At 36.8% G+C, this 14,234-nt stretch overlaps 1 protein-coding gene across 2 annotated transcripts; it reads right to left on the reverse strand.

Annotated features, from left to right (window-relative positions):
- Positions 1–119: 119 nt before the first annotated feature.
- LOC105391527 (activating transcription factor 7-interacting protein 1) lies at positions 120–13,773 on the reverse strand. 2 transcript variants are annotated; one of them, XM_011563014.3, is made up of 4 exons: positions 13,578–13,773; positions 2,427–4,422; positions 1,309–2,304; positions 120–1,195 (listed from the first exon to the last, which is right to left on the reverse strand). In XM_011563014.3, the coding sequence occupies exons 2-4, from the start codon at positions 4,369–4,371 to the stop codon at positions 732–734; spliced, it is 3,405 nt and encodes a 1,134-aa protein (XP_011561316.3). In that variant the 5' UTR covers positions 4,372–4,422; positions 13,578–13,773; the 3' UTR covers positions 120–731. The 2 variants fall into 2 exon arrangements, with proteins under 2 accessions (XP_011561316.3, XP_011561315.3); XM_011563013.3 differs by lacking the exon at positions 13,578–13,773 and adding an exon at positions 10,299–10,448.
- Positions 13,774–14,234: the final 461 nt, after the last annotated feature.

The raw sequence follows: 14,234 nt of genomic DNA on the forward strand, positions 1-14,234 counted from the left end.
CTGTACCAATGAAAGCTCTATCTCAGTCTAGACGATAAAACTATATACTTACTAAGTTTAGCCCCAAGGTTTAGGTAAATTTATAGTTATCAGACAAAAGTGTAAGTAAAACAACACTATAAAGTTTAGTTAGTCCACGTTACATGTAAGTTGGATATTTTTATTAATAATACACCACAACGAAATTGTCTATCTAATTTTACATTTATGTACTTTTCTAGAATAAATTGGTTTAAAAAGTGTGTATGTATTTTTATTATATTGTATGAAGATAACTGGAGATCAGTGGCAGTCAGATCAATCCTAATCGGATTTACCTTCGCTCATAAATTAAAATCGATGAATGAGCCGCGCCAATAAAGTTACGAATAAAACTGACTAGCACACTACCACCCGCTATCCAGCATCTCTGTTTTGTCAACGGTTTGATATGTTATTCCACTTTCAAATTCGTTTCTTGATTGGCGCGGCTTAAACCTACCTTACCTTATGTGTCACATTAAAATCTACCATTGAAAGCAACGCAAATATCAAGTGCTATCGTTATCCACAGTGCGGATTTTAATGTGACAAAAATTATTTACACTTACATTAAAGTCTTAGTTAAAAGCGGGAGAACCGAAATATACACCACAAATTATAATAAGTTATCAATATCACTTGAATCAATACAACACTGTTCATAATCACTTGCACTAATTAGGACACATAAAATTCGCGTTTATCAGTCTTTATTTGTTCAGCAAAAGTATGCTTCCGGGCAGACTGAAGGGCCCGATGCGAGATCGGACATCGACTGCCCTCACCGCGAAGAAGTATTTGTACCCCGCCATGAACTGAGTGAGAGTGCAGGCCATGGGCAGAGGCAGTGCTTTCACGTCGCCAATCTTTTTCCACAACATAGTACTAGGGGGCGAGGAGGTCTCTTGATAGGCGTACAGTTGATAGCTTGCTATCTCTTCGTAACTGTCTTCTTGGTACCCTTCGATCTTCCAGGAGATGACGATTCCATTTTCCACCTTGGATATCTTTAGGTCAGGGGCGGGGGGCAGCGACTTCCAGTTAGGCGGCTGCGACTGCTTGGCCACATCTGGCAGCGGCGCCGGATGCCGATGCGTCTGATTTCGAGGTAATCTGATAGTACCAGAGCTGTTCGGTAGCCGAAGTATCGGCGCATGATGTCTAGGTCGAGGAGCTGAAATAATAAAATGAGCATTATAGACACATTTAGCTCCATGGACTAGGTTTCATTATGGAGCGACTCATATTTTAAGCAACACTATTATAAATAGATTTAGAATAACTCACGTGTTGGTACGGACTTCAACATGATAGTTTGTCCAGGCCTGATGTGGCCTGTGTTTTGGTTGATAGGAATGTACACTTTTCGAGGTCCAGATTGGTTTGTTTGGTTTTGCATCTGCCCGCGAGGCGTTAGCAGTTGTTGTTGCGCGACCAGCCTGACCGGTGGTTGCGGGGCGTTCCTCGAAGTCACCACTTGCTTATGAGGAGGTTCGTCGTCCGTCAAGTCAACTGTCACCGACTGGACACTGCTGAATGGCCTTTTCTCCACAGGTTTCACTGGGGTGGTGTTCTTAACCCCATTATGTGTTGGAGTAGAAGTTTTTTCACTATTACTACTGACGGTCGAGCTTTGGACTTGTGATGAGGTAGGCTTCGTGTTCTTAGAGGGGGAGTTGTTGTTAGTTGCGGGTACTAGTCTCGGCACGGGTATCTGTTGGGGCTTGGCGCTGGCTGGTGGGGTGTTAGGGGGAGCTTTGGCCGGCCTTGGACTCGGGTTGACCGGTGGCCTACCAGGTCTATTGTTAGCATTCAATTGACCCTTCCGTTTTGGTGCTCTGTCATTACTGAGGTCGGACATGAATACCTGCATGCCAACCGAGCGAGTAATCTTCAAAGGTGTAATAGGCAGATCAGTTCGCTTCTTTTGCTCCTCCGTTACAGTTTTTAGAACAATTTGTAAGTCTCTATTCTGTTTGGTCAGCATCATAGATTTTTTCCGCCACTCTTCCATAGACTGTGACATAGTTTTTAGTTTTGCTTTTATCTCACTCAAATTGCTGCGATCAATAACACCTTCAACTATTTTTACGAGACAAAATTCTTCTAGTTCTTCCCTGGTCATTTCAGCGACATTGGTTTTGAATGTCTTCAAGAAGTTTGGGGGAACTATTGGCTTTTTTTCTGAGACTTTAGCAGGTATATCATCTTTAACAGCATCTTCTACTTTGACATCAGAATCTGATTCTTCCGTCTTGGGTGTCTCAATGTTTGCAGTGGAGTCTGAAAATAAAATGATGCACGCATTATTTTCTGTGAAGGTTTTTATTAATCAATAGAATATAAACCTATAGTGTACATTGTACAAGATTGAGGTTAGCATGAAAAAAAGCGAATGAACTTACCGCTTTTTTCTATTACATCTGGTTTCACACTCTCTGTAGTTTCAACGCCACCTTCTTCAACTTTCAATTCTTCATCTTTAACAGGTACATCTTTAATTTCTTCTACTGTAGGGGATTCAGTCTTAGAAATCTCTTGTTTACAATTTGTATCATCATCAATCAACATGATATCATCATCATCTTCTATATTTATACACTTATCTTCTGACTCATTATTCAATACATTTTGTTCCTTTTTATTTTCCGACATAACTGGTTCTTCTTCCTCATCATCAGATAAAATATTAAGACTATTTGAAAGCCCACTTACACTCTTTTTTCTTTCTGTGGCTTTAACTATTACAGTAGAATCAGTCTTTTCACTACTTATATTAGTCTCGGTCACTTCAGATGCAAGAACTGATTTACTTGTAAGTTTTGTAGGCCCATCAGGAGTTTCTTTGCTTACTTCACTGACTTCCATACAATCGTCAGAGCTATCAATTTGTTCTGGACTTTCAACACAATCATGTTCGTCGATTTTTCCATTTGCTGGGTTATCTGTCTTTTCCTGCGAATCTTTTTCAACGCTTACTGCATCGGTCACCCCATCATTTGTATCAACGTGTTTGGGATCTACAGTTTCCTTTGAATTTGTAATCTCAGGTTCTTCATCGACGTCCATACTTTCAACTATTTCAGATGTACCAGTACTTTTTGCAGTTACCGTTTCCTTTTCAGATATACTGTCTTTGGCATTATTGCTGTCATCAACTGTTGTTTCTTCAATGGTTATGTTTTCCGTAACGGTGTTATTTTCAGTATTAGATACCATAGTTTCAACAAACTTTCCATCACTACTACCATCAGTTTCTTCAGTAACTGCATCAGGAGAACACATAGTAGTTTCTTCGGATTCTTTATCTAACTGACTGTTTATTGGTGTAATACTATCGTCGACTATTTTCTCCTCGTCGTTTCTAGTATTGAGTGTACTAATTTCTTCTTTCTGTTTTATGTTATCTTTATCGGGTTTACTTTCGATACTGTTTGTCAATTCCACATCCATGCTTTGGACAGTTTCAGTCACCGATCTAGTTGAGGCACAAGTTTCATTATCAGTCTCGTTATGATCAGGTGCGTTTATCTCAATGTTGTTCAGCATATTTTTAGGTTGTTCATTATCATTTAAACTTTTTTCCAAAATGTTTTCATGGATTTCCGGTGTATTCTTAATATTTTCTTCTGTATTGTTTTCTAAACCAACATTCTCAGATGTATCATTGCCGTTATCATGACCATTTTCTTTATTTTCAATATTGCATTCACTTACGATTTTCTTTGTAGTTTCTTCAATATTTGAACTTTCACTAATTGTATCTATGCCCGTCTTTTCAGTTAAAGTTTCTTTACCGTTACTATTTTCTTCATCTTTATCGTTTGAATCATCACTGTTTTTATTTAACTCCGCAATGTCATATTTTATTTTTTCTGAGTTAACTAAATCTTCTGTTACATTGGTATTTATTTGCTCTTCATTTCCAGATTTGTCATCAATTTTGTCTACAAACTCGGCCACATTCTCAGGCTTTTCAATCATTTCTTCTCCATTTTTAAGGTCTCCATTGGCGTTTTTATCAATACCGCTTTCATTTGACTTAACATCTATTTGATCATCTTTTGTTTTTTCTAAGTTAACTAATTCTTTTGTCTCAGTAACATTAATTTGTTTCTCACAGCTAGAAGTGTCATCTTTCACTTTGTTACATTTGTCATTTTCTGGAACCTCAGCCACAGGCTCTGGCTTTTCAATTATTTCTTCTTTATTTTTCAGTTCTCCGTTGACTATTTTTATACTATCAACTATGCCATTTGACAAAGATTTGGTGTCTAAGTGTGATTGAACGTCTATTTCAGACATTTTAGTGTTTATATCTAAACTCTCAGTTTCTAAAATTAATTGCATTGTTTAACATTTCTTATCCAATAGGTCGACTCCGTTCGCGGTGTTTGTATCCTGAAAGTAAAAAAAAATACTTCGATTAGTTTTTGAAAGACCATACAGTTATTTCACACTCTGGGTAAAAGAGATGGTAAAATTCTAGAATACCTCAATTAAAATAAACGGCCGATGTAAAAAGGGACAATAATAGAAATTGTAGGGAAAAAACTGTTGTCAAACGCATTTTTTGTATCTCGAAAGTCGAAAGCTGTCCAGATCCATTATTATAAAAGTTCAAATAATAATAATAATGTCCTCCTAGCCGAATTTCGACCACGGCGGCCAATCTTATTTGAGATCAGCCATCTACGCAGGAGTAGATTATAGTGCCCAAGTGTGTGCGCAGTACACAGGAGCACTCTCTGTCCCATCACTCTCATAAGCCCAATGGGACGGATTGACCGACACGACTGGAGAGAGCTAGGCGCAGGACCGACTGCTTTACATGCCCATCCGACAACATGGATCGTTTCACTGTTTCGGATATCAGGTGATCAGCCTTCTATGTCCTAACCAAACTTAGAACCACAATTTAGAAATACAAATTGATGGTCCCGCCCGGGAATCGAACCCGGGACTTCTGGGGTCATGAAGCGAAGCTTCTAAAAGAAATAATAATATGACGTGATAGATGTACCTGACTGAGCCACAATATCACAACAATAATACCTTACTTAGCATAAATTGTTTTTTTAGTGCCACGGGTAGAAAAGGTACAGTTAAATATATATAATTATAACAATCGCGCATGCATAATTATAAAAGGTGTTTAAACCAAGACGGACGGACAGACAGACGGACAGACATGACGAAACTATTAGGGTTCCTAGTAGACTTACGGAACCCTAATAGTTAAATATAATCACTTTAATGGCACAAAAATTATAATAACATACTTTAAGTAACAATAAATTTACTTTTTCTGTTAAGTAGGTATTTATTGGATATCCTATTAAATTAAGTAAACTGACTTTTTACTAAATAAAAAATGATTAGTATCGAGTAGGTAACCCAACAATAATCATTAAGTAATAGTCTAATCTAATATTTAAAAAATAAAATAGTAAAAGAGTAGGAAACTAGTGAAACTCTACACAATATTTCTTAGATAACATATTAAAATAACAGTGTCATAAATACAAAAATTAAGCTACTGTAAATACTGTCAGCATTTTGTTTACTGTTACGATTCTTTAGGACCCTTGCCCTGCGTCATTTAGCAACAGTGTGTATAAAAATGATAAATACTCATTTTATAATTACACAACAATAAAGGTACCTAATGTACCACCTTTGATATAAAGATTAATGATAAAAAATCTTAAATCGGCTCCATTTGTTCTCATAAAATTGCATTTCTATTTTATCCTCCCATATTACGCCGATTGAATGCCGACTACGCAATATTGCGTAGGTCTAGGTACGTAACAGTGCCATTAGGTACATTCGGCACTCAATGGGTTAATATGAAAAACTACTGTTGCAATTTTCATATCGGCTTTCATCTCGTAAGTATTTAAATGGACAAGTGCATAATATCAAGTGGGTTGAATTATTTCTCAATATTAAGTAAGTACTTATCGAATTTATTTAATATTGGTTAATGACCCATGGCATATACTTAATACACATGCATAGCTCTATCCCGACTAACTAAACACTACCCACCCAACCACCAACCACCCAAGTATTAGATTAACGATATACATACAAGATGGTGTGAAAACCATGGCAAATGTCCGAATTTTCTTTATAATGAAACCGTTTTAAGTTCAACCGTCATTATTAACCGTCTTTAACCATTGAATAAAGTCACAAATGTACGAAACTAACTAACCTATAATAAGAGTTCAGTGGTAGAGGTGGGGTGTTATTTGTCGATACGTTTCTGTTGCACTGACACTCCATCTAGTTCGTATTAAAAGGTTGTTGACCCACCCAAAATGTAATCATTGTCGAGTGACTCTGACAATCTCCTAGGTTCCCAGACTTCCCAGTCACCTAACCATCGAAACAACTGTAAGAAAAATGAAATAATTTCTCATAACTAAATGAAAAAACAAACTTTGATGTTAAAAATGTCAAAAACAATCGACAGTGGCGCCAATATTACTCGTGTTTCTATTGACAACAACTCGTAAGCGCACTCTGCCAGCTGTCCAGTGTACCAAACCGCCATCTTGGTTTGATATCGATTGAATCTTACGTAATATTGTTTATTTTTAGGGTTAGCTCAAAAGGTGAAAATGTAACCATTATAAGAACACTTCTATGTCCGCCCGTCTGTCTGTTTGACCGATATTATTTTTTGGTGATAATAAAAACTAGTTATAACGGTATGGACTAGGGTTTCGTTTTTCCCGACCTTTTTCTGTTCCCGGGAAACGGGAATTTTTTTCATGATTTCCCGGGAATTCCCGGGAAACGGGAATTTATTTTAAATGCTAGTTTTTGCTATTTTCGGGTATTAAAACACTAACAATTAAATCAAATATACTTTTATAACTCTTACTTTTATTACTCGTATAGGTAGAAAAAAGCAACAGTCACATAAATTAACAACCAAAATTATAATGATTTGTTTTACATGCAAAATCATTTGTTTTTTTAATTGTAAATTAAACCAAAGGTATTCTATTCTATTCTATTCTATTCTATTCTCATAGGGGGTGAAGTTCCTGTACGTGGCTCTCTCGAGTGGAACCTTTGTACATATCCCCTTGATTTCAGCTCAGCCAGCCTAGCTCCCGAGTAAACTGGAGTAGCAGGCCTGGGTGTTGTAATAGCTGAGGTAGGCGCTCTGTTGGTCCAAGAATAGATAATCTTGTTTCTGTAGTAGGTGGACAAGCTAACAGAATATGTTCAACCGTCTCATCTACTTCCTTACATGTCCTACATAAGGGACTAGTTGAGTTACCTATGGTATATAAGTGTTTATTCACGCAACAATGTCCTGTTATTAATCCTACCATTAATGATATATTACTACGGGACAGGTTGAGTAAGAAGCGTGTAAGTTTATGGTTGTGTGATACAATAAACGCTTTAGTTTGTCTGCAATCTACACGATTTTTCCACTCCTGATTGTGTTCAGATAGTGTTTTATCGGTGAGACATTGCCTTATTGCCTTTGATGACAAACTAATAAATGGTTCTGGCCCTATTGGTAGGGTAACCAAAGGTATTATGATTAACAGTTTGAAAATAATATTATTCAAAATTAAGTACACTTGAGGCAATGTTTTAGATAAATTAATTCATTAAGCGATTTATCGCTCAACCTACTTCTTATTTTAGTTTTTTCTCTGCGTTAGTAATTTTATAATAAATAAACGCGGACACAAAACCGGGACATAAAAAATATAATTATAAACAAACAAAAACCCGACTGCACGCTAAAAAGGTGAAAACAAGTCCCAATGTTAATGGAAAGTATCGTGGGCGGGGACCACCAGAGGTTTCACCATATAGCTGAATGTTACTTAGAAAACGGCATTGTGTGGCAGTCAAGTTGGTCCCCGGAGTCCCCGCCTGCGATACTTTCCATTAACATTGGGACTTGTTTTCACCTTTTTAGCGTGCAGTCGGGTATTTTGTTTGTTTATAATTTTTTTTTTTATTTGTAACTTTTTAGTTGTTTTTATTTTATGAAATTTTACGTCAGTAGTCGGGTTTTAGTTCATGAACATTTTTTATTTCAATAATTTTGGTGTTGTTATTTAAATGCCTACAATATGCATATCTTTGGAATGTCCAAATCAAGCCCATTCATTTGATACCCCACACGGCATAGTTGCAAAAATATTTTTTTACGATCATCACGTTATGTCCTATAGAGGGCGCTATGTACATTTTAATGTAACGTCATTGCGCCATTTATACGCTTCTAACGATACCTCATACATCAAAATCTATCAAGCCGTTTAGGCTACAGGAGGGAACAAAGAAACAGACAAAAATACATACATACATACAATCGAAAAACATTACCCTCCTCCTTCGGCAGTCAGGTAAAAAATATGACAGGCGTCACACTACCGTTAGCTTTTACATACTCTATGGTCACATATGTAAAAGCCAATATTTTTTTTTGTTTTAGGTAGAAGAAACAGATAAATAAAGATGAAAATATAGCATAGAATCGATGAAAAATAATACCCGGGAATTCCCGGGAATGATATTTTTTTTCCCGGTTTCGGGAATGACATATTTCCCGGGAATTCCCGGGAACGGGAATTCCCGGGAACACGGGAACGAAACCCTAGTATGGACAGACCCTTCGAGAAAGATTCTTAATAAAATTGGCGTGATATTTAAAATTAAATCCTCAATTTAAGATTTTTAAAAAAGGTAAATACTAATGTCCGTACTTTTTTTACTATTAAGCAGATATTCAAGTAAAAAAACCGGCCAAGTGCGAGTTGGACATGCGCACTGAGGGTTCCGTACAAGTCTAAGGTAGGTACCTGACATAGATTTCCTCTTAATTTCGTCATAATTATGTACTACATCTGTGTATTATTTCATATTTTTTGGACCTATATGGTCCCCGAAAAAGTTGTAATTTTTTTTTCTCAATATTTTATTTTACTAATTTTTTGGGGCCGTAACGTTGTATATCTATGCGAAATATCACTTTGATATCTTTACCCGTTTCTGAGAAAAATGTTGGTGACAGACGGACGGAAAACTAAGTAATCCTAGGTATAAGGGTTCCTTCTTCCTTTTGAGGTACGGAACCCTAAAAATTCACAATACAACTAGGTGCTCAGGTGCAAATGGTGCTATCCAGAAACAATGAGCTACTGAGCCATTTCTTAAAAAGTCAAATGTCGGATCACAATGAATGTCCCCAATTAGCATAATATTACAAATTGAATGATAGTAAATTAAGTCTACGAAGCAAAATGATAAGAATGAATGACGATAACAACAACAATCTTGAAATAAAATATCGATAAAAATTTTAAAACAGAGATCGCGCGGACCGTCATAATCAACAACATGAAATTGTAAAACAAAATGGCCGCCGTAGTCACTAACAGCGCAGCGGTATACATTCACAGCTTGGTAAGCACTCGGCTAGCCCTGCGAGCTGATCAGCAAGTGACTGCAGAAGAAACGACGAGCATCTGCCCGTCCCATTCCGCTCTATACCGCCGAGAGTGAAGTGCGAGCAAGACAACATGTTTCACATCGCGCGTTTATAAATAAACTCGGTCGAGGTGAAGGTGGGAAGGAATTACGCGGTTATCGTCGAAGAATATAGCTGTAGAAATCCGGACGTCTGTCAATTTGGTCAAATGTATGGCTGTTCGGATTTTCATATAAAAAGACATTTATAAAAATAATGTTTACAGTAAAGAGACGTCATATTCTTCGATGGTCATAATATTATGCTCTCTTCTTCGCAAACGTAAAAAAAAATGTACAATAGAGTTTTTGTTTTTTTGTTTAAAAAAATACAAAACATAACCTAAAAAATGTAAGATTGGATTATGGAAGAAGAATGAATCTTTATAAATGACGGATGATTGTAATACCGGAAAAGCGCTACTTAATAATTATAGAACATCTGCTTATTTTTGTTAACTAACAAAACCAAAAACATAACCTCAAAGTTTTAGTACGATTAGGTACCTACTTATAATAATTAATTAATTATGCATATCGAGAAAACAGTTGAAACAAACTGCAAACTACGAATATCAATCATCAATCTTTCTAAATAAAATATGTAAAAAATACAGACAAAAAAACACAAAACGGTTATATGTAAAAATAGGATCTCAAAAGTCAAAACACAAAAAACTTAAATGCAACAACCGCTAAGCTACATTTCAACAAAAACAAGTAAATTATTATTATTACACTTAAAATGAACTACCTACCTCAAGTGACCTTGGGTAAGAGATCCAAGAAGTAGGAAGAACGACGCAGAAGTAAATGATCTAACGCACAGCGAGTATTCGGCGTCGCGGCGTAAATAACACTGACACAGCAAGCGAAAAGAGAAGAAAATGGCCGCCAATACCGGTAGCGCCATCCCTGTGGCAAACGCGCGAACTAAAAAATACAGAGTAGTAACCAGTACAGACACTACACTGAGAGCTTCGATAAACCAGTTTTTATGTGCAAAGAGCGCGCGGCATAGCGGCCGGTCATTGGCACGAAAGAGATAGCGACGAACGCAAGCGCGCTTCGACCCTCGATCCCACTATAAATAACATTAGTCTGTACAATTTATACGTTGAATTGGTGGGGTTCGCAAGGTATGACTCGAGCAGCTGATTACCGCTCACTCTCTTCTGCCCTACTTCTGTCAAGTTCTTTATTATTTTACGTTGTTGAATTTACGTTCATTGCTCTCTGTAATGATTAGTTTGGCTTCAGATTTTTGATTTAAGTAGTATCAGATTCAGGATCATAATGAGCATAAAATACTATTCCTCAATAAAAGTGAGTCAAGTAAAAGAAACATTGTTTAAAATAACATTCCCATACTTATGATAAGACAAAAACATTTAAAAAACAGGTTCCGATTTCTGAACTTCTGTCGTTTTTTAAAAAGCCCCAATTTCTTTATAAAGAAGCAGCTGCCAGAAGGCCAGCTACGCAATCATGGAAAAGAAAGAACGAAGCACCGATATGATTTGTGCTGGTCTGGTAATCATGCTGATATTTATAAATTTTAGCAGCAAATGGCTAAAAATGCTTCCGAGAAATAATATCGCTTGAGAAATTGCGACGTTGCCGCTTTGACAGCAAAAGGCCAGCCATGACGGGCGGGTCGTTCGACTCTAGCCGAAGCCGCCCGAGTGGACCCGAGCGCTCCCGAAGTGTGAACAACGCGAAATAATCACTGTATAAATAGATGATTTTGACAGTAAAATACTAACCTAGTTGAAATAAATGTTTTACAATACCTACTTAAATGTTTGTTAAGTTACTCAGCAATTCACTTTAACATTATTTTTAAGGTCAAAAATATACTTATTGGAAGAAACACCCTGTTTTTCAAATAACAGAGAATCCTACTTATCTCTAAACAACAACGAAATAAAAAAATGTGGAGGATTTAAGAATGAATAGAACCCATACAGGACTGGATGCATATGGATAATAGGTTAGGTAAAAGTACACGCCTTTAAATACGAACTACATGATATGTATAATATCTACTAAGGGACAAAGAGAAAAATCCACTAAACGAATGTCCTGATACTCCTGATGGATCCAAGCCATACAACAAAGAAGATCTACTCCTTACAGAACCAACAACAGAACGAAGGGAAGAAGTAATGCGTCCAGTAATATCGTATCAACCTCAGCTTGATACTATCTCCACATTGCATTCCATTGATGCTATTGTAAGACCCAAGACATAACGCATTCAAGAGCTTCCCGCAATGTAGAGGTAGAAGACAGGAAAATCCGAACTTTGCGACCGCGAATACTAAACCAAACGGGTCTCTCGACAGGTTTCCTATCAGATTGCAAGCGCGGAGTCGAAACGCAACTTGCCGTACCCTACACATGAATCGAGATACCACATAGACGCTAGCGCCACTATAAATATTAAAGTAATTTAAGTCATGGTTACGTCGACGCTGCACAGCACGTCACTAGTAGAAGATGAATAGAGGTGGGGAAAAGTTAACATAATGATTTCGTTTGAAGAAGAAAAGTTGATAGGCTACATATTATCGTGGCGAATCGGCTTAGTGGTAACTTTCTAGTCCTTAAACCAAATACACCGATAAATCCATATCATGGACATGGTATAGTATAGACCCTTTAAAACTGTTCGAATACTGAGGTCAATCAGTCTTGATGCCCTGGAGAATCCGATAAATACCGCGATGAAGTTTCCACAAATAAATTTGTAAGCTAGACAGAGATGCCCGATACAGTTTGCGCGGGTACGACAACGTGGGTAAAAGAGACGAAACGGCTGCATTGTGGTTCGTTGGTTATTGCTTCAAATCATGGTGCACAGCTAAAAGCTAAATACAAAATGGCGGATAGATTTTTGTATTATTTGTCTCCATTTTTAATACGAAAAATCAATATTTACCTACATTATTTAGGTATTAATTAAAGTTAAATGCGTTGGCAAGAAGGACGATAAGTAATCTAAATTTATCAGAATCTTCTGTTACTTACTCTTCAAAAATATGTCGAACGACATTGAAAAATTATTAGAAAATTTTAATATTTTTAAGATGCCTGCAGGGCGACTCTGCAGGTCTTTAGTAATAATAATAATATAGGTATGGATGGCTACTTCTCATCCATGGAAGTTCCCCTCCCTTCCTATTCATTGGGTCTGGGATTTGATGATGATGCTATAGAGAAATCCTGATTAGTATCCCAAAAATAGTTTAAGTTCGATAAGTTGGTATCTAACTACTTTGATTTGGGCTAGAAAGTAAGGAATCCAAACCTAAACGTAGAAATTAAGTACCTTTGTCAAAATGACGAGATAAAATCGACAAGCGGCAACGAAGAGAAATGTTCGTATGGAGATATATGGCAACATGGCAATATTCCGAGCGGAGCGGTGAGCGTTCACGGACCGATCAATGTCATGCGCAAAGCGTAATCGGACTTTGTCATCGTTTTGAGCGAAACCGAGCGGTTTTCGCTTTAATAGCTCATTTTTTACCGCACTGCTTACTTTTTTCTTTGTTTGTTAACAACAGTTTTTAATACCTTTATTTTTTGGAATCAATACAGAACTATAAGGGAGTTTTCGTTTAGTTGTTGATGTCGTGCGTGCGACTTTGCTATGTTGCCAAATGTATACCCACTTTCTTTGAGCAACAACGATAAAGTTAGCGTAGACACTTAACTATTGGAAAAATTCAGAGAATTTATTGTAATCAAAAGGGGAGGATGAAAATAATTAGCTTTATTGTATTAAATAAAAAAGTAGACGACCCCATGGCGGGAAATCTATGGTGACTAGTTATGGTGAGGGAATTGCAAAATAAAACGAAAGACTTAAAAATTTAAAAGGGTTAGGTAAGTAAGTAGGCCTAGTTATACAACATAAATATAGTAGAAACGTGGGTACATTGCAATAGGTAAGTAGGTACTTACTCATTTCAGCAAATTTACGGAATAAAAGAATTGAGGTTATGTACGAATAAAAATAGGAATCTTACCAAACACCAGTAGCTTCTCTGTAGAACTCGAATGCTGATCAACTTGGATTAACAATGCACTTCTTGTAAAATTTAAGAATATTCACAGTTAAAACTGGCAGCACAACGCACAACAGCGCGCCCGGACAGCTAACGGAAAATGACAAAATGGCGCTTATCCGACAGGAGAGGAGGAGCTGCCCGACGCCATTTTGTTGTCCGTCGCCATGTTTCGGGCACAAAATAACCACGAGAATGAGTGAGATAGATATAGGTAATTCTGGGTAATTCGGATTTCCGGTAAGTAATCTTTTTCGGTTCTACCCAGATTTAAAACTAATAAACTATTTTTCTTTTCGTATTTAAGTACTGTGTTCTTATTTTTGATGCTCGTTAGGTTTCCCTTATATTAATCTGAATTCCGAATCCATCAAATGATCAAGAACAAAAACATCAATAATGTCACCGAATGTCACCTAAACGTCAAACAAATGTCAGAGGTTACTTATTTTTTTTTAGACAATCATTAATTTGGCCAATGTTTTCGTAAGTAAAGAGGCGGCATTTATTTACCGACTGGCGTCGACATCAAGAAGGCACAGTCCTAGAAAGTTACAATGTCAAAAACATGCAATGGTATAACTACTATAACATAACTAGAATTATAAGTAAGTATAT

This window comes from Plutella xylostella, chromosome 29, assembly GCF_932276165.1.
Source record: "Plutella xylostella chromosome 29, ilPluXylo3.1, whole genome shotgun sequence".
Lineage (NCBI taxonomy): Eukaryota > Metazoa > Arthropoda > Insecta > Lepidoptera > Plutellidae > Plutella > Plutella xylostella.

Bases quoted from the DNA above. Each gene is read 5' to 3' on its own strand.
- LOC105391527 (XM_011563014.3), bottom strand. From the start codon at position 4,371: ATGCAATTAATTTTAGAAACTGAGAGTTTAGATATAAACACTAAAATG. The intron at 2,305-2,426 runs GTAAGTTCATTC...TTTTATTTTCAG, and splicing joins AGATGTAATAGAAAAAAGCG to ACTCCACTGCAAACATTGAG. The intron at 1,196-1,308 runs GTGAGTTATTCT...TTATTATTTCAG, and splicing joins GTTGAAGTCCGTACCAACAC to CTCCTCGACCTAGACATCAT.